General features: G+C 34.4%; 2 protein-coding genes across 5 annotated transcripts; both read left to right on the forward strand.

The window, feature by feature from the left end:
* The first annotated feature begins 7,759 nt into the window (after positions 1-7,759).
* On the forward strand, positions 7,760-13,399 carry LOC132640739 (protein GRAVITROPIC IN THE LIGHT 1). 3 transcript variants are annotated; one of them, XR_009582354.1, is made up of 3 exons: positions 7,760-8,448; positions 9,221-10,322; positions 12,668-13,399. XR_009582354.1 is itself a non-coding variant. In XM_060357487.1 (2 exons), exons 1-2 carry the CDS (start codon positions 7,969-7,971, stop codon positions 10,133-10,135), a joined length of 1,395 nt encoding a protein of 464 aa, XP_060213470.1. In that variant the 5' UTR covers positions 7,760-7,968; the 3' UTR covers positions 10,136-10,577. The 3 variants fall into 3 exon arrangements, 1 of the variants encoding a protein (XP_060213470.1); XR_009582353.1 differs by having other exon boundaries at positions 12,671-13,399; XM_060357487.1 differs by lacking the exon at positions 12,668-13,399 and having other exon boundaries at positions 9,221-10,577.
* A 1,664-nt stretch (positions 13,400-15,063) lies between these two features.
* On the forward strand, positions 15,064-23,775 carry LOC132640740 (probable tRNA N6-adenosine threonylcarbamoyltransferase, mitochondrial). 2 transcript variants are annotated; one of them, XM_060357489.1, is made up of 13 exons: positions 15,064-15,385; positions 16,005-16,049; positions 17,224-17,298; positions 19,018-19,114; positions 19,466-19,556; positions 20,327-20,376; positions 20,994-21,184; positions 21,279-21,364; positions 21,726-21,801; positions 21,941-22,024; positions 22,156-22,270; positions 22,466-22,554; positions 23,183-23,775. In XM_060357489.1, exons 1-13 carry the CDS (start codon positions 15,098-15,100, stop codon positions 23,327-23,329), a joined length of 1,434 nt encoding a protein of 477 aa, XP_060213472.1. In that variant the 5' UTR covers positions 15,064-15,097; the 3' UTR covers positions 23,330-23,775. The 2 variants fall into 2 exon arrangements, with proteins under 2 accessions (XP_060213472.1, XP_060213473.1); XM_060357490.1 differs by lacking the exon at positions 16,005-16,049 and having other exon boundaries at positions 15,067-15,385.
* Positions 23,776-24,079: the final 304 nt, after the last annotated feature.

Consider the following 24,079-nt stretch of genomic DNA (forward strand, 5'->3'; position numbering starts at 1 on the left):
CGGTGCCGCTGGAGCGGTCTAAGGATTTTGCCTTGACCGCGGAAGCGGCACCGCTGGGGCAGTCCTAGTGCCGCTAAAGCAGGTGACGGGCAGTGTGTATTATTAATGAAGTGTTAAAAGTCTTTAGACTCTCATTTACTCCCATTTCGAAATTAGAGCTTTGAAGAACTGTTCTTGGAGATAATTTGGGAATATTCTTGGAGGTAAATCTTGCTAATTCCTTTGCTCTTCCTTTAATCATAATCATCTTAGATTCCCCCTTTCCTTTAATAATCTCTTAGTAATGGAAGTTGAAAGAGGGTTTTGATGAACATTTTCCCTAGGCTTATTAATGATGAAATTGATGGGGTTTATATTGGATTTTGATGAATCTAAGCTTATTAATCATATATCTTCCATTTCTAGTGTTCAATTTCGGAATTAAAGAGTTAGGGTTTATACCCAAATTGGGGGTTTTGCTTCAAATTCGAAATTGGATAAATCTATGAGTTAATTTAGCAATTAGTAGTTGGGTTATAATCACCTAGTGCTTAATTTGATATTTTGCTTCCGAATTTCCCGTTTTGCCCTTGTGGGTCAGTTTCCCCAATTTCTAGGGTTAGAATTGACCTAAATAGAATGGTAGCAATATTAGTATCACTCTTCATGATTTCTAATCTAGATTTCGATTATGCTTAGACTACTTTGGTTCTGATGTTCAACGGAAAGGCAAGGCAAAAGAGCGAGTTGTTGGTGTTACGGTTCGGCCATCCAGGTAGGTTATGGCTTACCCTTGGTGAGACTTCGTATAGCGAAGCAAATATTTAGATTATATTGTCGGAGACAGCATGTGAACCTTCGAGTATGAAGTTGGGTTGGATATTACCTTAGGTTGGGCCCTGTTGTGTGTTTGGGGCTAGCCACCCTGTTATGTTGCGATTTGATTGTTCTATTGTGTTGGCTTGATGCATGAGTTGCTGATAGATGTTGGATTCTGTTTTTCATCTTGATTACGATATTGTTGGCATATCCACTGTTGGTATTTGTGATTCGGATATATTGTTGGCGTACCCATTATATTGAGCATGATTATTGATGTTAATACATGTATTGCACGGACTCTCATTTTCATGATACATTGTTGAGATACTGATGATATTTGATGAAACACTTGATGAGTTGGACTCGGTTTTACTTGAGTGACGTAAGATGACCGATGTCTGATGTTAGTTCCGGAATCGTTGATTGAGTAAGTGCATGGACTCCGCGGGTCCCCTAGAGTGGTGCCGGTGAGAACCCCCTGTGGGCAAAGATCTGGGGTCCCGTCTGTCTGTTGGGCAAAGATCCGGGACGGGTGGCACTTAGACTTCGCGAGTCACACTGGGTTGTGCTATCGAGATATCGATATTTCCGTCCGGAGTACATGTGTACACAACATTTGCATGGCATTGCATTGTATTCATACACTATTGCATTGCATTGTATTCATACACTATTGCATTGCATTGCATTATGACTTGATTTTGAGATGTTTTGGTAATGTACTTGTGATGTTGGATTCAGACTCGATACTTTCAGACTTGGCTCATTTGAGATTAGATGCTTTACTTAGGTGAAGACGTGTACTTGGATCTGATTGCGTTTGCCTTATACTTGTTGGTTTATCTGCTTATCTACTTTATTAACTAGATTGTGTTAGCTATTCTTAGTCGGCTGATGAAGCCTACCAGTATTGTTGTTTTGTACTGACCTGCACTTGCTGCATTCCTTTATGAATGCAGAGTATCAGGTCGGATCCACTTCCGTGACGCTTGACTGATAATCGCTTCAGCATTATCTCCGAGTCACCAGGGTGAGCATGGTCGTTCGCTGCCTTGAAGACTTCTCTATCTTTATATCCTATTCTATTCAGAGACATATATACTTTATGTATTATTATTCCAGACTTGTATTATTTCCTTCTAGATGCTCTTGTATTATTCAGACTAGACCCTGGGGGTGTTATTATTATTCCGCACTATTCTATACTATATATATATATATATATATATATATATATATATATATATATATATATATATATATATATATATATATATATATATAATTCACTTACCGAGATTGGAAGGTAAGTGCCCCCATGTCTTAGGCAAAATAGGTCGTGACAACTATGAAGTAGTGAATTTTGTCCACTTTATTTATTTTGTCTTTACCTTTTTTCCTTATTTATAAAATATCATTAATTGGCTTATTGAAATACATTTGATGCTTACACTAAATATTTTGAATTGCTTAAGATTAAATTTTCAATTAATCACGTAAACTCAAGCAAATATTTATTTATTTATAAACGTAAAAGCCATGAAATCGGTATTTATTTCTATAATAGTTGTCTCTATAGCTGTGAAAATGTATATTTACATATTCTACTTTACTGATAAAAAAAAACAGAATTTCATTGGTTAATAAATAGTTGTTTTCAAAAGAGATGGTTTGAATTTGAAAAGTCCTAAAATTACGATGCTAATGATAAAGATGAGTAGTTGTTTTAGATAATTATGCTAGCTTTATATTAAAAAATTTAAACTTTATTTCCAGTTATAAAATTAATTCATCAATTAAGGAATTTGATAATAATTATAAAATCCTTTGTCCTAATTCTCATTAACTTTGTCTTAAAATTGCCAGGTGACTTGTTTTTAGCTTGCCACTTGGCTTAACCACATTGCTTACCTCTCCTATTTTATATATATAGATATAGATATAGATATGCTTTGGTGTCTTATATCTATGTGGACAAATAAATCAGTACAATCTATTTAATTAAAATCATACATATGATATTTTATAATCCTATTAAAAGGAGGGACATTTTAAACCGTAAAGGCAATTGGGTGCCCAATAGGTGGAAGGAGGGGCAATTTTAACCCGAAAACTAACGTTAAGCGCAATAGGGGTCCAATAGGTGGAGGAGAGCAAATTTAAACCACTTTCAATACGTTAGGAGCTTTTTTTACCATTTTCATTTCACGTTTAAAAGCATTGCGCATTCGTAAAATATTGATCGACTTAAGTATCCTTTTAGTCTAATTCTATTATATTTTTATTGGCTATTTTGGTAAAATAGAGTTTGAAACAAAAATTGCTTCTCAATTTCAATCCTAATCTAATTAATTGAAGACTCTTAAGCGTGTAAAATTTGAATTCCAACATAGACCGTACGTTAATTGGGCTTAGGTGTTAGTTTACTTACCTTTTACTTCTTATGTTGAAGAGCAGCCTCATCTACTGCATCATGTCTTTTAGTGATTATATTTATTGATTTGATGTAACAAAAAATAACTGATTTTTTCCTTGAATCCCACCAACTTCAAAAGCTTCCAACATGAGTATCAAAGACAATTGAGATATCGCATTCAACTGGTCCAAACTCCCTATCAGCAATCTTTATACCAAACACGATGATTTCATTACCACCTACCAAATCCAAAACTATCGAGTTTCTTCCAACATTTTAAAATTTCACCATGCAGCAAATTATTTCTGTAAAGATTTAATCATTGATTAGAAAAGATCAGTAAAACTAATTTCTCGTTAGGTTAAAAGAGTGAAATCTCGGGATAACGGTAGACGTGTGGAAAAAATGGAACGTTTGCTTGACTTGAAAATTTCAATATTATTTTATTTCTTACACTACATTAATATAATATACTCCCTCCATCCCCATCCTAAAAAGATTGTTTTATTTTCCTTATTAGTTTGTCCTAAAAAAATTCGCACATTTCAATATTTAAAAATAATTTAACTTTATAAGATGATTTACAGCCACATAAATATCTAAGAATTATTTTAGACCATACACTTCAAAAGTCTTCCTTTATTACTTAAACCCTGTATCCAGTGGCGGTAGCAAGATTTTCACTAAGGGTTCAAAATATAAAGTAGTAGACAAACGAAGAAGCTAAGGAAGTTCAACATCTACTATCTATATATATAAAATAATTTTAACCTTGGATATATTGAGAAATTTTTGCCGAGGAGGGGTTCGGGTGAACCCCCTAATCATTACCTGACTTCACTCTTGTTCGTGCCAAATTAAATTAAGATAATTTTTTTGGGATCGAGGGAGTACTAATCAATTAATATCTCAACCCCATAAGACCAACGGAAAGGAAAAACTAGAAAATTCTAGAAATTGCATGATATAAGGCAACTGTTAGGCAGAGAAAAGATAGTGAAGAATAATGACAAAGAAACATAATTAATAAAGTTGCTATGATTGTTTACGCAGTACGGATGTGAAGCCCACTAACTTCATTTTTATAGAAAAAATCCCCTTCAAAAGTGGGCATCAAACTCTTATCCAACTTTGCATGCATCACGCTTCGTGCTGTGCCTTTTCTCATCATACTATGCTATATTCGCGTGACTTTGTATAACATGGTTAATGACTTGGGGTCGTTTGGTAGATAATTAAAATTATCTCGGGATTATAATTTTGGGATTAATTTATTCTATTTATTGGGATTATTTTATACCATCTAAAAGATGGTATAAAATAATTCCAGTATAAGTGGGATAAGAAGGTATAAGCTGAGATATTCCAACACTAATTTTTATACCATATTTGATACAAGGTATAAATTTATCTCAGGATAAATTTATACCTTCTACCGAACGTGGTATAAAATTAGTGCTGAAATATCCCAGCTTATACCTTCTACCAAACGACCCCTTAATGTATATATTTCTCTTCCATTAGAATTTCACGGAAGTCTAAACTTGTTTTTATAGCATATTTGATATTTTTTAGAAGCTTGAGCTATGAAGTGCTAGTGCTCCCTCCGTCCCAATTTATATGACACTCTTCCTTTTTTACTTCGTCCCAAAAAAAAATGACACATTTATATATTTAATAATAATATAACTTTTAAATACTCATTTTACCCGTAATGAAATGATCAAATATCAATGACTCATTTTAGATCACAAGTTTCAAAAGTTTTTATTTCTTTCTTTAACTCTCTGCCAAGTCAAACACCTTCATATCAGTGGCGGATCCAAGAATTTCACCAAGGAGTTTCGAAAAATAAAAATGTAGTACTTGGAAGTTCAAGGTGAGTTTTAAATTCCTTAAACCATTGAGCAAACCTCTAGTCTTGTGTTTTGGGGATTCAAAATCTATATATGTACATAAAATAAAAAATTACCTTATACATTGTAATGTTGAGGGTGTTCGGGTGAACACATTCGAACCCGACTGGATACGCCCCTGCTTCATATAAACTGAGACGGATAGAGTATTATTTATTAGTTGTTTGAGCAAATAATACAAAACAATACTTCTATAAGTTAAACGGGGACAATATTATTTGTGATGCTACAATTCCGAACAAGTTGATAAGTTTGTTACATGTAAATACGGTTTCAAAATTTGAAAATTAAGGGTTTGGATTCTATCAAAGCCTATTTAATTTACTTATTTAATAGACCCTTTAACATATATACGTAGTTTGAGCTTAAATTACTATAAGTTCATATTAAACCCGTGAATTATACTCTAGGCTCCAATATGAATCTCATTGTCTCAATATATAAAATTAAATTAAATTTAAAAAATTCTATATTTTCATTGACATTTAAATATCTGGCAGGACTAAAAGAATCTCAGAAAATGTAAGAATTAAAAGTAAAAGTTTTAACATGACTAAATTCAGTTCCACTTAATTCGTATCACATATATATCTCAAACATAGACAAATTTCATTTGGTAAATTATTTTTAAGAAAGAATAATTGAATGATTCTCCTTCTCTTCCAGTCATAGGAATCTTTTTATTTTTATTTGATCTAAAAACTGAAATGACAACTAGGAGAAAGGATAATCCCGGATCAATAATCCTTTACATTATGTACCTATACTACTACTAGTATCACCATATCTTAGGGAAGTAAGTTCAAAGGTAAATTCTCAGAAATTCCGAAAATATTAAATACTTCATCCGTTCATTTTTACTTATCATTTTTTATTTATTCGAAAGTCAAACTATATTCTAAATTTTAATTATAATATATTGAATTAATCTAATTCAATTTAATTTCGAAAATTAGTCAAATTAACTCTCGAGCGACACGTGACAGATCAAAGTGAGCGGATGAAGTATTAAGCACTAAATAGTACTATTGATTAGAAAACTAATTCACTAAAACATGCATTTTAAAGTTTAAACCAATTAATATCATACCAAATCAGATCATGTGCTAAATCAAATAATGTTAAATTGTCAGAGGATAAGGGGGAAAACAGTAGAGTAAAAATAAGTAATATGGGAAAATAACAATAATGGAATCCTAATGATTAAGTTTCAGTAAATTTCATATTAGAAAATTTTTAATTGGTCTTTCGGTCGGCCACTGGCTGTGAGTGTGGAAATACCTCAACGCCCTGTCACTGTAGCAATCCTTCTTTATTACCGTTAAATGTTAATCATGCTCCCTCCTCGGGACCCAAAAGAAAACAATTTATTATACTCTATGATATTTTGTTCAAATACCAATATTTAGACAAATACTTTTTTAAATTTTGTCAAAGGTTATCTCATTTCGCAGTTCGATTTTGAAGTCAAGACAGATTCTTTGGCCCTTTTAACACGTTGAAGTGTTTTGTTTTCCGTATCAAACGTTAAGAAAGACGAATGATATGATTTTGGAGAAATTACACGATTGTAATGTTATGCATCAAATTAAACCTGTTATCCAGTTCAAACCGGAACCGGCCACCGGTTCCGGTTTACCGGTTTCAAAGTGAAAACCGGACCGATCCGGTTTGAAACGTTAGAAAACCTTTTTTTTTTGTATAGTATATATATATATATAATAATATTTATAAGTATATTGTAGGTATATTTACATATGTTATATAAGTTTATAAGTAAAGTTTATATATTTACTGACTAACAGCATATACGTATATATATATATATATATATATATATATTAAGTTATATGCTTAAGTTATATTACATATACCTAAAATATACTAAGAATATACTTATATATATCAATATACTTAGGTTATATAACTTATATATATATATATGTTTAAGTTATATGTATACTATATATAGTTAAAAGTTATATATATATATATATTTAAGTTATATATATATATATATATATATATATATATATATATATATATATATATACATAAGTATATTTATATTATAAGTATGTTCTTAGTATATTTTGGTTATTTTTCAAGTATATAACTTTCTAGTTTTTAATTTAAGTAGATGTATATTATAAATATATTCTTAGTATATTTTAAGTATATTCCTAACTTAATATAAGTAAAATTATGAACAGAAGTAAATAGAAGAAAGCTCAATGAGCCATATATTTTATTCATTCATGGATAACATTTATTTGCAAGTTGTAGTTTTTTTTTTAACTTGCAAATAATACAAGAGTTGCAAAGAAATAGTAGAATAATAAAATAAAAAAATGTCAATCATTTGGCTAATATCCAACATATCATATTCGGTCATAAAGATATCTTCAAAGTGTTCCATTTGGTCAACTCCACTTGCTATCAAATCTTCAATCTCTTCCTCTCCGCCTTCCACCGCTTGTAAATTTTGATTGCGTCGCTCCGATCTAATCCAATCGTGAATGCACACTAGTACTTGCAAGCTAAATCTGGATAATGAGCCTTTTCCGAAAAAATATTGCTCAAACTAGCAAAACACACACAAAAAACAAAGATGAAATGAAAGAGAAAAAGTGCCACAAGCACATACCGCCATCACATCACAGACAAAGAAGAGAAAGGAGCTTCCACACACATACCTTCCTTCGAAGGCACCCCATTCACACACTCCCACCCATATTTCTTCTCTCAACTCTCAATCACAAGCCAAGAATTTACTTTCATCTCTGTGTAAACTCTAAGATACAATACATATACTATATGTCTCTACAATAACACATGCTAGAAGAAATGGAAGGCACAACAACAAAACCCCCACAAATCTCCGACATGTTTACCAAATTCGCCCATGTTGTCCGAACCAAAACCTTCGAACTCTTCAACGACGATGAAGAAAACAACAACACCGACACTACCAATGATGTCTTTACTCTCCTTAATTCCACCGAAGAATTCATAACTGACCAAAAAGTCGTTGTAATCAAACCTGATTTCCAAAAATACCCTCAGTTAACAAATACCCATTTTACTAAATCCCTTATTTCTTCACTTTTCGCTACAATGTCGTCATTTGAAGCTTCTTATCTTCAGTTACAAACAGCTCATGTTCCCTTTGACGAAAATGCCCTTGAATCAGCTGATAAAGTTTTGGTTTCAGTTCTTCAGAAGTTAACTGAAATGAAGAATTTGTATAAGGAATTTAGAAGAAACCCAAGTTGTAATATTGATGTTCTTGTAGGGTCAGAATTGGAATTTCAGGTTTGTCATGAATTCCCTACTTTATCTGGATTCTACTGTGATTGTGTTGAGATGTTTTTATGTTTTTATATACGTTATAGTTTGTCCTGAATTTCCTACTTCATTTGGATTATACCATAATTTTGTTCAGTAGTTTTTATATTTTTATATTAGTTTGTTAGAGTTTGTTCTGAATTTCCTACTTTATCTAGATTCTACCGTAATTGTGTTCAGTAGTTTTTATATTAGTTTGTTAGAGTTTATCCTGAATTTCCTACTTTATCTGGATTTTACCATAATCAGTAGTTTTTATGTTTTTATATTTGTCTTTTAGAGTTTGTCCTGAATTTCCTACTTTATCTGGATTCTACCGTAATTGTGTTCAATATTTTTATTTTTTTATATTAGTTTGTTAGAGTTTGTCATGAATTTCCTACTTTATCTGGATTCTACCCTAATTGTGCTCAGTATTTTTATGTTTTTATATTAGTTTTTCATATGAAGAGTTTGTATAAGGAATTTAGAAGAAACCCGAGTTGTAATCTTGGTGTTCTTGTAGGGTCAGAACTGGAATCTCAGGTTTGTCCTGAATTTCCTACTTTATCTGGATTCTACCACAATTGTGTTATGTAGTTTTTTCATTAGTTTCTTCATATGTAGATCGATTGATCAAACCCATATTAGAATATTATACCTATTTTAGTATAATTTTCTTTGTTGTCTGATTTATTGTCGTTCAAGGTTTGCAATTATTAGCTTCTGCGTGACGCCCTGAATATTTCGATCCCAACAGGTACAAGAGCATCAGAGCAAGCTCAGAGTTTTGGAGACTATGGTAAATCAGTTACTTTCTTATATGGAGTCTAAAGATGATGAAGTTTCAATTTTGAAGAAGAAATTGGATAAATTGCAAGATTTTAATTTGGGGTTGTCAAGAAAGTTAGGGGTGAAAAATGAAAAATTGAATAATAGTAGTACGGAGATATTATGTACAGTTCGTGTTTTTGAATCTATGTTACGCGATTCGATTAAGTCAGCGAACAAATTTACTAAGTTATTGATGGAGTTAATGAAAAGGGCAGGTTGGGATTTGGAGAAAGCAGCAAATTCTGCGTATTCTGATGTTAGTTATGCAGAAAAAGAACACCATAAATATGCATTTTTGTCATATATTTGTTTGGGCATGTTTAAAGGTTTTGATCTAGAAGATTACGGTTTGTGTGATGAAGAAGTATCTGGTGAGAATGATTATTTGAAACAATTACTTGAGCATGTTTCATGTAATCCAATGGAGATATTGAGTATTAATCCTAGTTGTGCATTTTCAAGATTTTGCGAGAAGAAGTACGAGCAGATAATTCACCCGACAATAGAATCATCGATATTCAGAAATTTGGAGGGGAAAGAAGTCATAGTGGATTCATGGAAGTCGTTAAGTGTGTTTTACGAGTTGTTTGTAAGGATGGCTAGTACAATATGGTTGCTTCATAAGTTGGCTTACTCGTTTAATCCTATAGTTGAGATATTCCAAGTTGAGAGAGGGGTAGACTTTTCGATGGTGTACATGGAAGATGTTACAAGGAAAAGTCAATTCCCGTTGAGCAAGACGAGGCCAAAGGTGGGATTTACTGTGGTGCCTGGGTTTAAAATTGGGAGGACAGTCATTCAGACACAGGTTTATCTAACAGCCTTAAAATCCAAGGAATAGGGTAAAACAAAGGAATCTGTATAGTGGTCTGCAAGTTTCTTTGCTTTATTGTGCTTTGGTCCCTCTTAACTTACACCAAGAGATTCAGAATTCAAAGAATTCTTGTCAAAGTGATAGATGCTGCTATCGCCGAGAGATAAGCCATTTTATATCATCGCAGAAGTTGGTGTCCTGCCAGCCTGGATTGGTATGGATGCTTTTCGTTATTGTCACTAGTTAGTCTAATTTGTGTATTTGCTTGCTTAGAATTTCTGTTTCCAGGGTTCTGTATGTAAAGCATTGATTTTTATGTTTTTTCTTTTAGTTGTTTTTCTCTGTCCTTTGATTACTTTTAAATTAGGGAGGTGACATGAGGTGGTGGTAGTACAGGATATTACACAATCGAATTGTATGTAACTCTTTCAATGTGAAAATGGACAGTGATTTCAATAGTTCAATGAAATCTTTAATTAGTTAGCATAGTTACTGGTTTTAGAAGTGTTCCTTGTTTCTAGCCACATCAATGGATTGCCACCTTGGTCGTTCATAGTTTGTGGACTTGACCAACTGTTTTTGGACTGCTTTATTTCTCCATTTAGATTACTTTTAAGAAGCAGAGATTATTTTTCCTTCGTGTACGTTCGAGACTCTTATCGTCTATGGTATATTTTTTTGGATTAACGAATTGCCTGTAGTTAATACCTCGCTATTGAAAGAAAAGTTTGTCTCTGTCTTTCCACCTCTCCACATGTGTATGAAGGATGATTAGCTATAAATGGATGATCGTGCTTTCTCCATCAACTATTCATTCTTAATAGGCATGAGCCATGGTTTACATACTTAAAAAAAGGCGTGAGCCATGGTTTACTTTGAATGTCAATTCTATTGTAAAGGAACATAAGCCGAACTAAAGCAATTGCTTGTTTGTAAATTTGAGTGAAGGAATTCCTTGACAGTTTAAGTACTCACCTTTTGCTTCTCTGATCATTCTAAAATATGCCAACAAAGTTGCCCAAGAGAAAGGGGTATTAACTCTCTAATTAAATTCATTTCCAAGTGATGAATTGTGTGGATAACACCAGACCAAAAGCATGCATTGTTTGTAATTCTATGGCATCCACTGTGAGTACTCACTTATAAGCAAAAGTTGTTTTTAGGACTCTGAGTAATTTATTCAGCTTATCTAAGTAGGTGTTAATGTAAAATAGGTGTTGTACTTTTGAGTGTCCTCCCATGAATATGCATTTCTATCATACATTTGTCTGCACGTGTTTTTTTCAATAAGATTGTGAGGGGTCGACTCGATGAGTAACGGCCAGGCAGACTTGAATATTTGTCTGTGCATGAGGGCTTTGTTCTGGACAGCTTGGGTTTGTATGACACGGAAATATTCTGTAATGGCTGTGATTCAATATCTGGTGAAAATGGCGGTTTACTAATAATTGGGCATGCTTATGTAATCCGATGGAGGCTTTGAGTAGGAATCATAGCTTTATGCTTTTCTAATTTCCAGTATGAGCAAATATTTCATCCTCCTATAGGATATCTTCAAATTTCAGCAATTTGGATGAGAAAGAAGACATACTGGATACATGGAAGGCACTGAGTGTGTTTTATGAGTTATTTGTAAGGATGGAATGTTCAAATAGTTGCTTCATAAGTTGGGATAGTCATTTAATCTTGTACTTGAGATATTCCAAGTTGAGAGAGTGCTGGACTTTCTAATCGTTTACATGGAAGACAGTTACAAGGGAAAGTACTTATCCAAAAATAAAAATGGTACACGGAAAAGTCAATTCCTTTTGAGCAGGACAAGGCCAAGGGTGAGAGAATCATTCAGACTCAGGTTTATATAACTGGCTTTGCATGCAGAGTGTTGTATAAACAAAGAGACAATAGTGGTGTGCACGTGAATTGCAAGTTCAGTTTGCTCCAATTGTCAACAAACTCCTTCTTGGTACTATAACTCAAAGAATTCATGTCAAAAGTGATAGATGCTGCTACTTCGAAGGGACATTCGTCAAATGCTATCCTTTGCCGGCCAGGATTGGTATAGATGCTTTGTGTTATTGAAGCAATTAATGACTAGTTGGCCTAATTTGTGTACTTGCTTAGAATTTCTGCTTCGAGAGCTTCTGGTGGTAAGTCCTATAAAATGTTTGTAAACCACTGATCTTATGGGGTTTCGTTATTGTTTTTCTCTTTAAAGTGATAGACTCTGGCATGCTGCTACCGCCGAGGAACAGTCATCAATGATGGCATCCCTTGCCAGCCAGGATTTATATGGTTTTTTTGCTGTTGTGCTAGTAATTGGTAACTAGTTAGTCTAATTTGTGTACTTGCTCGCTTGGAACTTCTGTTTCCAGTGCTTCAGGTAAGTCCTATGAAATGTAGGTAAAGCACTAATTTAGTGGGGGTTTCGTTATTGCTTTTCTTTTCATTTTGCTGGTTCTGTTAGCTTGTTGGGAGGGGTGAGGTGGTAGCATATTATGCAGTCGAATTTTATGTAGCTCTTTTAAATTCAAAATAATGACAGTGAACTTGATTGTTCAGCAGATCCTTTCATTTGCAAGTTCTACAACATATTCTCTTAGCTGTGAGAGAAGTACTCAGTTCAATGAATTCTTTGACTATTTCGCTACACGTCTTAAAGTATTGATGTACTTTGCATCAGTGTTCGTTGTTCTCTAGCGTGTAGTGAATTGCTGCCATGGTCACTGGATGAGTACGCTTGCTAAATCGTTCTTTGACGGCACTGATTCTTCAAGTAGATCAGAGAGATGCTTACCATTGCTCCTCCTTTTGCTTTATTTCGTAAGATTAAGGGTGTGTTCGGTATGGAGGAAAAATATTTTCCTCCATACCGAACACACACTAAGTGTAGGAGTTTTTGCTTCTCCGATGATCTCAAATGCTCTTGAGCCGAGGGTCTTTCGGAAATAGCCGCCCTACCTTTCAAGGTGGGGGTTAGGTCTGCGTACACTCTATCCTCCCCAGACCCCACTTGGTGGGATTATACTGGGCTTCTTGGGCTTGTTGTTGTTGTTGATGATCTCAAATGCCAACAAAGTTCTCTGCTTTCTTGCTTCTGAGTTCTGATCATACTATTAAGTATTGGACTTTTTGCTTCTCAGTGAACTTAACTTTCATATTAAATTCATTTGCAAGTGATGTATTGTGTGGAACAATGTCCGGGCAAAACTGTGCATTATGTACAATTGTATAACATCTACTATGAGGACTTAAGCAAACTATTGATTCAACTTTAATCTTTTCTGCATATGGTTTCTTCTTTGCTTCATAAGGAGTAGAGGTTCTTGATACAGTTTTAGTTTTTCTGAGATGACAGATGCATAATAAGGGGAGGCGTATGTTACTTATTCCTTTAGCTGGAGGTTTGAATTGTGGAAGTTATATAACTCAACATCCTGTGTTCCACTTTCATTGCTTGAAATTCTCTTTGTCTGATCCTCTTTGTACGTATTGGAAAAGGTTCAAATTTGCCTCTATATCATTGGAAATTGGGAAACTTTGCCTTCCATTTGACTTTTGGTTCATTTATGCCCTTGATGTTGGACGATTGCCCTTGCCACTAAAAGAGTTTCCGCGTAAAAAGAGTGGAGTCCACTCATCTAAATTCTTCAAGGAAAAAGGTCCATATCTACCCCTTAACTATTGACTATGGTGCAAAATTATCTTCACGTTGGAGCTACATTAGGAGTCAAAAGGGCAAAATAAGACTTTTCTCTTACAGTGGGGTAATATTAGATCAGAAGTGAAACGCAGGATGAAGTCGCACAATTGCGAATACTAGAAAGGCATTTGACCCTATTTCTAAGTATATTGTATATCACTTGGTAGTAATGCTAGCAAAGGAAACAATTCTGTCTGAGCTTTGTAAGGTTATAAGCTGTAGTTGTAGGAAGTACTGACATGAAGTCGTCCCAACATCAATTGACTTTTTTTTTTTTTTTTTTTTTTTTTTTATGAAAAAAGTGATACTCTTTGAAATTCAGTGATTTGATTAATTGGAATTCGCACTATATAGGGCTCAGTAAATAGGAAGTTTTCTTATTAAAAATTTCTTCATTCTCAAGTTCTAACTCGAAACAGAACAATCTCCTATCAAGTCATATAAAAACCGTACGTCCGTGACTAACATATTGTTTGTTTAACATATTATATAAATGGTAACCCTTTAATGTTACTTTCTATCTCACATTTGTTGTAGAGCTAGTAAACAAACAATGTGTTAAATTTTCTCTAACTTCCCAAATGGTTTGATATACCATTTCTCTAACATATTGTTTGTTTGCTAGCTCTACAATAAATGTGAGGCAGAAAGTAACATTAAAGGATTCGTATGGACCGTACCTTAAGACAAATGCAAGATAAATCATAAATGGAATACTTTTAAAAAAAATGACAAAAATGGTTTCTTATTTTTTATAGTAGGTTCAAGATAGTAATTTAAGTATCATATTAGCAGTTTTGGTCCCTTAAGCCTATCAAAAGCGAGCACTTTTGGTCTCTATCGGTGTCGGGTATTTATTAAACTTTTATTGTTAAATTTAACCAAAATTACAAAAAAGAAAAAAGAAATTAACCAGAAACAACATGAATCTTTGTACAAAAATCCAGATATCTCAACTTAAAGGATTACATTAGACACAAAAAATAGACAATTAATAACAGAAATTACACCTTAAAAATCTATACCAAACCCTTGAAGTAGATAAAAAATTACATAAATTGTACTTCTAAATGCGATTTTTCATTAAATATTTTCTATTTTCAAATTTTTAGTTAGATCTAATAATCAAAGTTTGATAATTATTTACCCGAGACCAAAAATACTCACTTTTAAAAAATTTAAAGAACCCAAACTGTGTAGGTTTTAGGGACTATTTTGAACCTACCAACAAAAGATGGAACCAATTTTATCATACTTTTGGTAAATTTGAACATTTTCCCAAATTTGAAATGATATTGCAAGGATTAAGCCCTCATCCATCTTCCATTTTCTACTATCTCAAAATGGTGTCCTTATTATTACCCAACTTGTCTTCCCCAATTTCCCGTTTAACCCTTCTATGGAGACCCTCACTTCAGCTCACATTCAAAGCTACAAGTAAATTTCAATTGCATAACAAATCAGTAAAGCCCGAATGGTTCAAATCTTTTTCAGCTTGTAATCTTCCAATGGTTGCAAATGATAATTTAGTTGTTTTGGGCATCGAAACAAGCTGTGATGATACAGCTGCCGCTGTTGTAAGTTTTTCAAATTAACTCTCACTTTACTTCAAAAAATTTGTCACCACTAAAGTTGACAATTGAAGAGAAGTTATCTGATATTATTTCTTATTGATTGTTTGGTTTGTTGTATTAAAAGTAATATGCATTGCATAATTTCTAAGAATAAGTTGTTTGTTTACAAAATTATCCTCCACCTTATCTAGTACAAAAAGGGTTTGAGGGACCTTAAGGCTATTTTTGTCATTTTCGTTGTTTAATCCAGGGATAATTAATTCTGGAATTGTTATTCGACCCTCTGCCAGGTATAACTTATCTCAGCATTATTTTTAATCCTAATCCTGGGATAACTTATCCAAGGATTAGTAACCAAACAAGGGATATAGTGGTATTAAATTTTTATCCCAAGATTATTGTTCCTTATCCATCATACCAAACGACCCCTTAATATTAAAGAAGTATGCAGAATATTAAGAGGAAGAAATCTATCTATTTTTATTAAATAGGGGTAAGTTCGTAAACTATATGAGACCTTTAGGATGGGAAGAAGGGAGTAGTTTATTTGGATATCCTTTTGTTTGGTGGGGAAGCAGCTGTAGAGTTTTTTTTTTCCAGCTTTTTGTATCTCCTTTTGCAGGTAAATAGCCATGGTGAAATTCTCAGCCAAGTTATCTCTTCTCAGGTACTCCATATGTATTTATATAGTTACAGGAAGACTCCAAAATTACCATTTAGTTATATCATCATCTGGTTCTGTTAAATTAATGGCTACTCTGTGATAATTTGGGCACTTATTGCTTGTTTGTGTTGTTTTAGTTATAGGTTATTTATGTATTTATTAATTTATTTTGCATCATTAAATAAATAGTTGGACGTCGGGGTCTGTATTGGTTGCTAGAGTGTGGGGTTTCTATTCACTTACCTATTTATACATTTAAAGGTATAAGTATCTGGTGCTTTTGTTGAAGTATGGGACAATGTTGCGGCTTATATTGCATCATTCAGTAAGGAAATGTGGAGCAGACTTTCAATCTAATTGAAAAGGAGAGGGGTGGAGGAAAGTGAATAAAAGATATGCGAATATGTTTTGGTTAATATAGCTGAAAAGCCAATCATTCGCCCAGTGTACCAAATGCCAGTGTTATCTAGGGGCAGCCCGGTGCACTAAAGCTCCCGCTATGCGTGGGGTCCGGGGAAGGGCCGGACCACAAGGGTCTTTTGTACGCAGCCTTACCTTGCATTTCTGCAAGAGGCTGTTTCTAGGATCACGTGTTTATTGAAACTACCATGGCATCACATAAGACTTCACAGATACATTGTAGTATCTGCTGACTCTTGAAGACAATTTTTATGGATCCAAAAGGGGTGATGAATGTTTAAGCAAGAATATTCTGCAGGTAGCTGTGCTATATTCGTGATGCAGCCAGGCTAACCTTGGGCTTGACAGATCAATACTATAATACAAGCTTAGTGTGTGATCTGCACACTCTATTTTGTTTAGAGTATGATCTACAAATCAACACATAAAATAATAATTGGTGTGGGACTTTCTGTAGGAAATCAGGCAGATAGTGTGATAGATGCGTATATCGCAAATAGCAGCAGGAGGATATAAATGGGGATGTTTTGTTTGTGGAAGGCGCTTAGAAGTTGATGTATTCCTATGCATTGCAGAGTCGTCAACATAATATCATTATATCTGAAGTGATACTGTTCTTTCTTCATGTCAATTGCTCAGGGAATCTCTCAATGCTATAAAGAATTTTAACTTCGAGAAGTAATCATAATTATACTACTTTTGTGTGCCCACATTACGTGATCTTTTCTCTAATCTTGAGGTTCTGTATTTCATCAAGGCAGAACTGCTTGCTCGATATGGAGGAGTTGCTCCTAAGATGGCAGAGGAAGCACACGCACTGGTGATTGATCAGGTATATGCTGTAAACCCTGTAGTTTGTTTCAAGAACTTGGAAACTGTTGATCACTGGTGGAAAGTGTTACTATATTATCAAGTGCGCATCCTTTTTAGATGTTATACCATGAACGCTGCATGTTAATGTTTTTGAACAAGACAGGTTGAAAATACATCAATTTGCAAACTAATCAACTTCTTGCTAAACATCAAGACTATCAGGTTTTAACAAGTCAATGAACTCTGACCAAGTGGTTTATTTGATTTCACATGCTAGAAGTTTCACTAAATCAATTGAACATTGCCTTTGGGCATCATGATTTTATGTTCTTTTAGCAATGTTCTGTATTTCTGTTAGTGCAAATAAGGTTCCCTTTTGGACCCTTTTTACTAACTACATTACCTCACTTTTCACTAGACAACAGAAATTTGCTAATTGGCATCTTTTGATTATTTTTGCAGTTTTCCTAGATATATCACGAAAGAGATTTTTAAAGTATTTTTTAATTCCCTGGTGGCCCCTCTTTAGGATCTCCTCCAGGCTCTAGACTATGCTTCATAGTAGTAACTTGAAATTAACAGATAACTGATAAGTATTCATTGAGTAGCAAATTATCAACTTTTTTTTTTTTCATGAACTGTATCTACTGTCATCTAGTACTCGACTAAATACCCCAAGGAAAAGCTACTCTTAGATGCTGCCACCACTATCCAAGAGAAGTCCGCACGACTTGGATAAATCAGTCCCCACGACATTCCTTGGTGAGAAACCATTGAAGGCTCCATTTGCTCAAACAATCATTTCTTAGAGCCGCACACAAAAGACAGCTGCACAACCAAAATGCCTAACTTAGTATAGGTACTGAAATATACGTCTAAATCTCATTAAAAAACTTACCGGGGGTTTCTCCTGTACTTAAAGTCTCTCTCTCTCTCTCTGAGCTTGTCTTTTTTCTTCCATATTTGATTTGTTGTATGATAAGCTGGAAAGAAGAGAGAAGTTCTTGTCTGGGATTATTTTTGCTTTATATATAAAGATGTCCTCTCGTGGCTTACTTGTTAGATCATCTTTTCCTAAGGACAAGCTTATCAACTTTTTGGGAAATGATTAAAGAAGGATACATCTATTGTCACTCCAAAAATTGCTCCCTAATGAACTAGACAATCAGTGGGTCTCTACCAACAAAGATAAAAGTAATAATCTGAGGTCCCTTTTTTTTCCTACTATTTTGTATAACGGATTAATTCAATGAATTAGAACGAATTCAACTGATTGATGGTCTATATCCTTTGTTTCTTTTGAGCCGAGGGTCTATCGGAAACAGCCTCTCTACCCCACAAAGGTAGAAGTAAGGTCTGCGTAAATCCTACCCTTCCCAGACCCCACTTGTGGGATTACACTGGGTATGTTGTTGTTGATGTCTATATCCTTTAGACTAAGTTAACAGATACTCTGATTCATAAAATCTAAGTATATAGACTATGATTCCATGATAGAAAAAAATTCAAATTCCTCTTCAGTTTTGGAGTTCTGAGGCATGCCAATGATTTTCGTCTCAAAAAGCACGGTGGATGTCATTCCAAAGGATGCAGCCTCAAATTCCCTTCTTTTTACAGTTCTCGCTTATCTTACCACATTTCTCGCACTTCTAAGTTTATTAGCTTCTTAATCTGAATTGACACATCATATTTCTGGCATGTGCTTCTTGCGATCAATGTGATACTTATTTTCCTTCAGGTGGTACAAGAAGCGCTAGATAAAGCTAATCTAACTGAGAGGGATCTAACTGCAGTTGCTGTCACGATTGGTCCTGGTTTAAGCCTTTGTCTGCGAAGTAAGTTTTATTCAATCTTTTTCTTTAGCAGCCTTCCTTTTTTTTTCTTCTCTTGGTTTTGTTTTAATTTTCCCTTTGGGAGGGGTGATCACTGCTTTCTTTTCTTTTCTTTTCTTTTCTTGTTCTCTTCTTTTTCCTCTCCTTCCTGCACCAATTAATGTGCCTGTTTTGTTTAGAATAGAGTATTGTTCTTAATTCCTTAATCTTTGTCAAATTCTAACATCAACTACTTGTGAATCTGAAAATTAAATATTGGGGATATTCATGTGGGACACACAGATGCATTTTGTGACAACTAATGAACCTTGTGTAAGTAAGTCCTTGTACCTTATTTGTGCAATTTCTGTGTAGTTGGTGTGCGGAAAGCAAGGAAAGTTGCTGGTTCTCATAATTTACCTCTTGTTGGTGTCCATCACATGGAAGCTCATACTCTGGTTGCCAGGTAGCAATATGGAATAAAGGTTAATTTTTTCATGCTATTAGCAAGCAGTAGATTAAGATCAGTGCATACAGCTAAAATTTGTTCGAAATTTGTCCAATTCCGGGGGTAGCTACTGGACTGTGAATTTCCTATCTTTCAATCACTTCTGGACTGTGAATTTCCTATCTTCCAATCACTTTGTCCGGAATACTGCTAAAAAGACGGTAACAATAAAATAAAGAAAAACTCTGGCTGGAATAATCTTGTAAGATGAATAAGCCCTCTGTGGTAACTCTTTTCCGTTTTACTTGTTCTTGATTGTTTTGCTATTTGTTTGGTAGCCAAACTTTGTCAGAGAATCATATAAATAAGTTGGATAATTTTTTTTATCTTCTTTGTTCTATTTCTAGGGGCATCATCAGTTTTAGTGAGATGATAACCTATGGTCTGCTATCTAGTTGTAGAGGTCTCTGATATCACCTTAGGTATATCGTGGGATATTTTGTTTTAGAGCTCTTATCTGTCTCCTTAAGATAACAAAGATTATTAATTACAATTTACAGATGATATCATTAAATTTGGAGTCTCAGATATGAATAAATAGATAAGATAAGATGTAGACAATCCCACCATTGCTTTTTACATAAGCCTGTAGAAAGTTGCCAAAGTGTCTAAAAGCAACCGCCTGTCTTATGCTTACAGATAAGTTAAAGCGTAAAGACTATGCTTCAAGACATTTGCAAACACAGTTTACTGTAAACCTCCTTGAACTAATGTTATCTCTTTTTTAGGCTAGTGGAAAGAGAGCTGCAGTTTCCTTTTATGGCCCTACTTGTCTCAGGTAGGTAACTTTCTACAATCTTATAGATGTGTTTTATTTACTCTTACTTAGAATACTCTGGGTTATCTTATCCTGTGTTTTAGAGATATATGGCCAAATTATACAGTATTACCCCAGTTCTAATTGCATGGTCACCATATGGTGCTATCTATATGGTTCTTCGCCTTGGAACATCACTTGAATATGTAAGATCTAGGTTTTTTTATGTGAATGCCCACTACCCAGAGGGTCTGACATCTTTTTTGCAGTTTAATTTGTGTCCATGATAGTATGCTTATGAGCCCTTTGATTGTATCCTGTAAGATGAAAATCTCTCATATAAACAATCAAGCATCTTAAGGTTGATTCCCTTCTAGCATATTATTTATAATCTTCCCCTGTGCTTTCTGTTTAGTTTCTTTTCCTAAGGGACCGGACTTATCTAAAGTTAAGAAAAATGAATTGATTGATGTATGCTAAATATTGGGTATGTTTCTCAATTCAGCAACATAACATGTAGTTTTCATAGTGAAAAACAATTAGACAACTTGTATTTTTTCTATGAATTAGATATCAATTACTTAATGATTATGAATGAAATAACTTAATGATTTTTCTTTCATTCATATGCTCTTTAGGTGGGCATAATCTTTTAATCCTTGCACGTGATCTTGGCGATTACATACAACTTGGGACAACAATTGATGATGCAATTGGTGAGGCATATGACAAAACGGCAAAATGGCTTGGTCTTGATTTGAGGAGGAGTGGGGGCCCTGCTGTGGAGGAGCTAGCTCGAGAAGGAGATGCCAAATCTGTCAATTTTAAAGTAAGTTACTGCAATACGTCTCCAGGTTCTCTATGAAGGAGTTTCAGTAGTGATAGTGTTTGCTCAACTGGCTAAAAGTGTGAATAAATGTTAGGTCCCTATGAAACAACACAAGGATTGTAACTTCTCATATGCTGGTCTGAAGACGCAAGTGAGGTTGGCAATTGAAGCAAAACGAATGTATGTGGTTCATTAGGGAAAAAAAGTGATTGATCTGCTTTGCAAAGTGTTATTCCATTTATTTCATCTTAAAACTTTACCGCCATTTCATCTGCACTGTTTTTTGTACTTTTCCATTTATAGAATTTGATTTTCCATTTCCAATGAGGTAAACAATGAATTATCTAATATATGGACAAAAACTGGATGCATCAAACCAGAAATTCTTGCAAAGTGTTCATGTATATCGTGGTCCAGAAAGTACAGTAGCTTGTAGCTTTGTTTTGTGATCGTAAGGTTTAACGAATCACTAGGACAACAATGTACATCATTTGTTAGTCATTGTCCTAGTAGCTATTCACATTTTGTACGTTGTATGCAGCAATGCTGAAATCTCTCTTGCTTCAGCTTCTGATGAAGAGAGACAGGCTCGGGCAGATATTGCTGCCTCCTTTCAGGTATATGGCTTTTGTGGAAGATTGATCTAGTCGTAAATGTAATTTCTTTATAATTAAAAAATGCAGGTTAACAAATCAATGAATCTGTTTCCTATACCTCCTCCATATTCTTAATCTCATTGATAAACGCTTCATGCAGCGAGTTGCGGTATTACATTTGGAGGAAAAGTGTGAACGGGCAATTGAGTGGGCTTTGAACATTGAGCCTTCTATAAATCATTTGGTCAGTGTTCTCTGTTTACTGCAATTTTTGATATGACTAATATTTTCCTCCTTGACTTTACTCTAATAGCTTAACTTCACATAGATCCTATAAATGTCAACTATGCTAATTGTTCAATTTACCTTTCACAGGTAGTGTCTGGAGGTGTTGCATCTAACAAGTATGTCAGAGCTCGGCTTGATGAGGTTGTGAATAGGAAAGGGCTGAAACTTGTATGCCCCCCTCCAAGCCTTTGTACTGACAATGGTTAGACAATTCTCCTCCTTACGTTGCCTCATCTTCATACATGAACTTTGGTTTCTTATCTTTAAAGTTATTAAGGCTTTAGAGTAAAGGTCTTGTATCTCTCTGAGTCAAGTAAATTGGCATGCAGTGCCTCTAGGTTGATTGTCTACTGGAGAACTTTTTTAGTTTAAAAAATATGTTGGCCTGTTTTGATAGGTGTAATGGTTGCTTGGACTGGCATTGAGCATTTCCGTCTTGGCAGATTTGATCCTCCACCTCCTGCAAATGAACTAGAAGATGCTGTGGTTAGTCATTTCTTCCCTTTTCTCAAACTGGCCATATATCCTATAGTATATGTTGATTGTGCATTACAAGCCGTAAATACCTTGAAAGTTAAGCTTGTCACGAGTATTCAGTCAAAATAAACGCCTACATGTTAAAATTATCTGCTTTAAAGTTGTTCTTCATAGAGTGTATAACAAACTAGATTGGAGGAGTTGGTCCCTATAATTTCAGAGTCCAATTCTAGTTCAATTGTTGTAACGACCCGTTTGGTTGTTTTGAGCTTTAAACCCCTTTCCTCTATTTGAGACTTCCCGTAGGTTCATTTGATGTTTTATGACTTGCGGGTATGGGTGGCGCGGGTGCGTTTCGGAATGCTTCGGACCTAAACTAATGAATTGAAAAGTTAAAGCGTTGAGTAAAGTCAACATTTTGGGTTAACGGACTCGGATTCGAGGTTTGAAGGTTCCTGTGATGATTTAGGACATGTTTGGATGGTTTTGGTTGAGACCCAAGGGGCTCGGGTGAGGTTCGGAAGTTAAAAATTATCTGCTTTGCTGAATTTCTGTTCTAAATCTTGTTCGCTGAAGCCCCCTCCCCACTCCCTTCTCCTTACCATGTTTAAATTTGACAAATGGCTCCTTTGATCAGCTTGATTTGCGGCCAAGGTGGCCACTTGGTGAGGAGTATGCTGAAGGAAAAAGTGAAGCTCGCTCAATGAGAACAGCACGGATGCATCCATCACTTACCTCTCTCATCAAGGCATCTATTAAGCTGGAGTCACAGTCTGCAATTTAAATAACTCGAGACTTTTTTACAATGGGCATCCGCAAACGTGTAGATATTCTATAAAGGTGGTTTGCATAGGATCAAGATTTGAATGTTTAATCATTTTTGGAAGTTGGTGACCAGAAATGCTTGAAAGAACCGTAATTCAAGAGCAACGAGCATTTGGGGAAAAATTCTGTGTTATGGAAGATCAGAAAGTCCCCCTTCTCAGTATATTTTGGTGCTGTATCATGTTTTAATGCTCCTGCATTTGGTAGTTTTCCAGCTTGTACTTTAAGAATTCAGCTAAGTTAGATGGAGAAGTCTCAATTCTATACATAGGTGTAGATGAGATAGTAGAACCCCTCTTCTCTAAATTACTTTTTCTTATTTTGGAAAACAAAAAATACTACTACTAGTCAATAAGAAATAAGAGGGAATTTTTTCAGAGAATTCCTTGAAGGTTTGTTGCTGTAGCACTAATCTCTCTTGTGATTTAGGATATTATGTTCATCTTTACTATTTTGATTTTTCTAATTAAACTTGTTTAAGTGATATACTTTTTATAGTATTCAAAAAAGTGTTCTTTCTTGGCATTAACAAATGAATATTATTGATATTTCCGAGTGGTCCTTTTGTTTAGATTTAGTTGGAAAATATGGAGAAAAGGACATAAATGGTCTCTTAACTATGAGAGTAGGTTCAAAATAGTCCCTTAACTATGCACTTAACGGTTTTGGTCTTTTACGTTTGTCATAAGTTAACAAAAATGATCCCTCA

This window comes from Lycium barbarum, chromosome 5 (assembly GCF_019175385.1).
Source record: "Lycium barbarum isolate Lr01 chromosome 5, ASM1917538v2, whole genome shotgun sequence".
Taxonomy (NCBI): Eukaryota; Viridiplantae; Streptophyta; class Magnoliopsida; order Solanales; family Solanaceae; genus Lycium; species Lycium barbarum.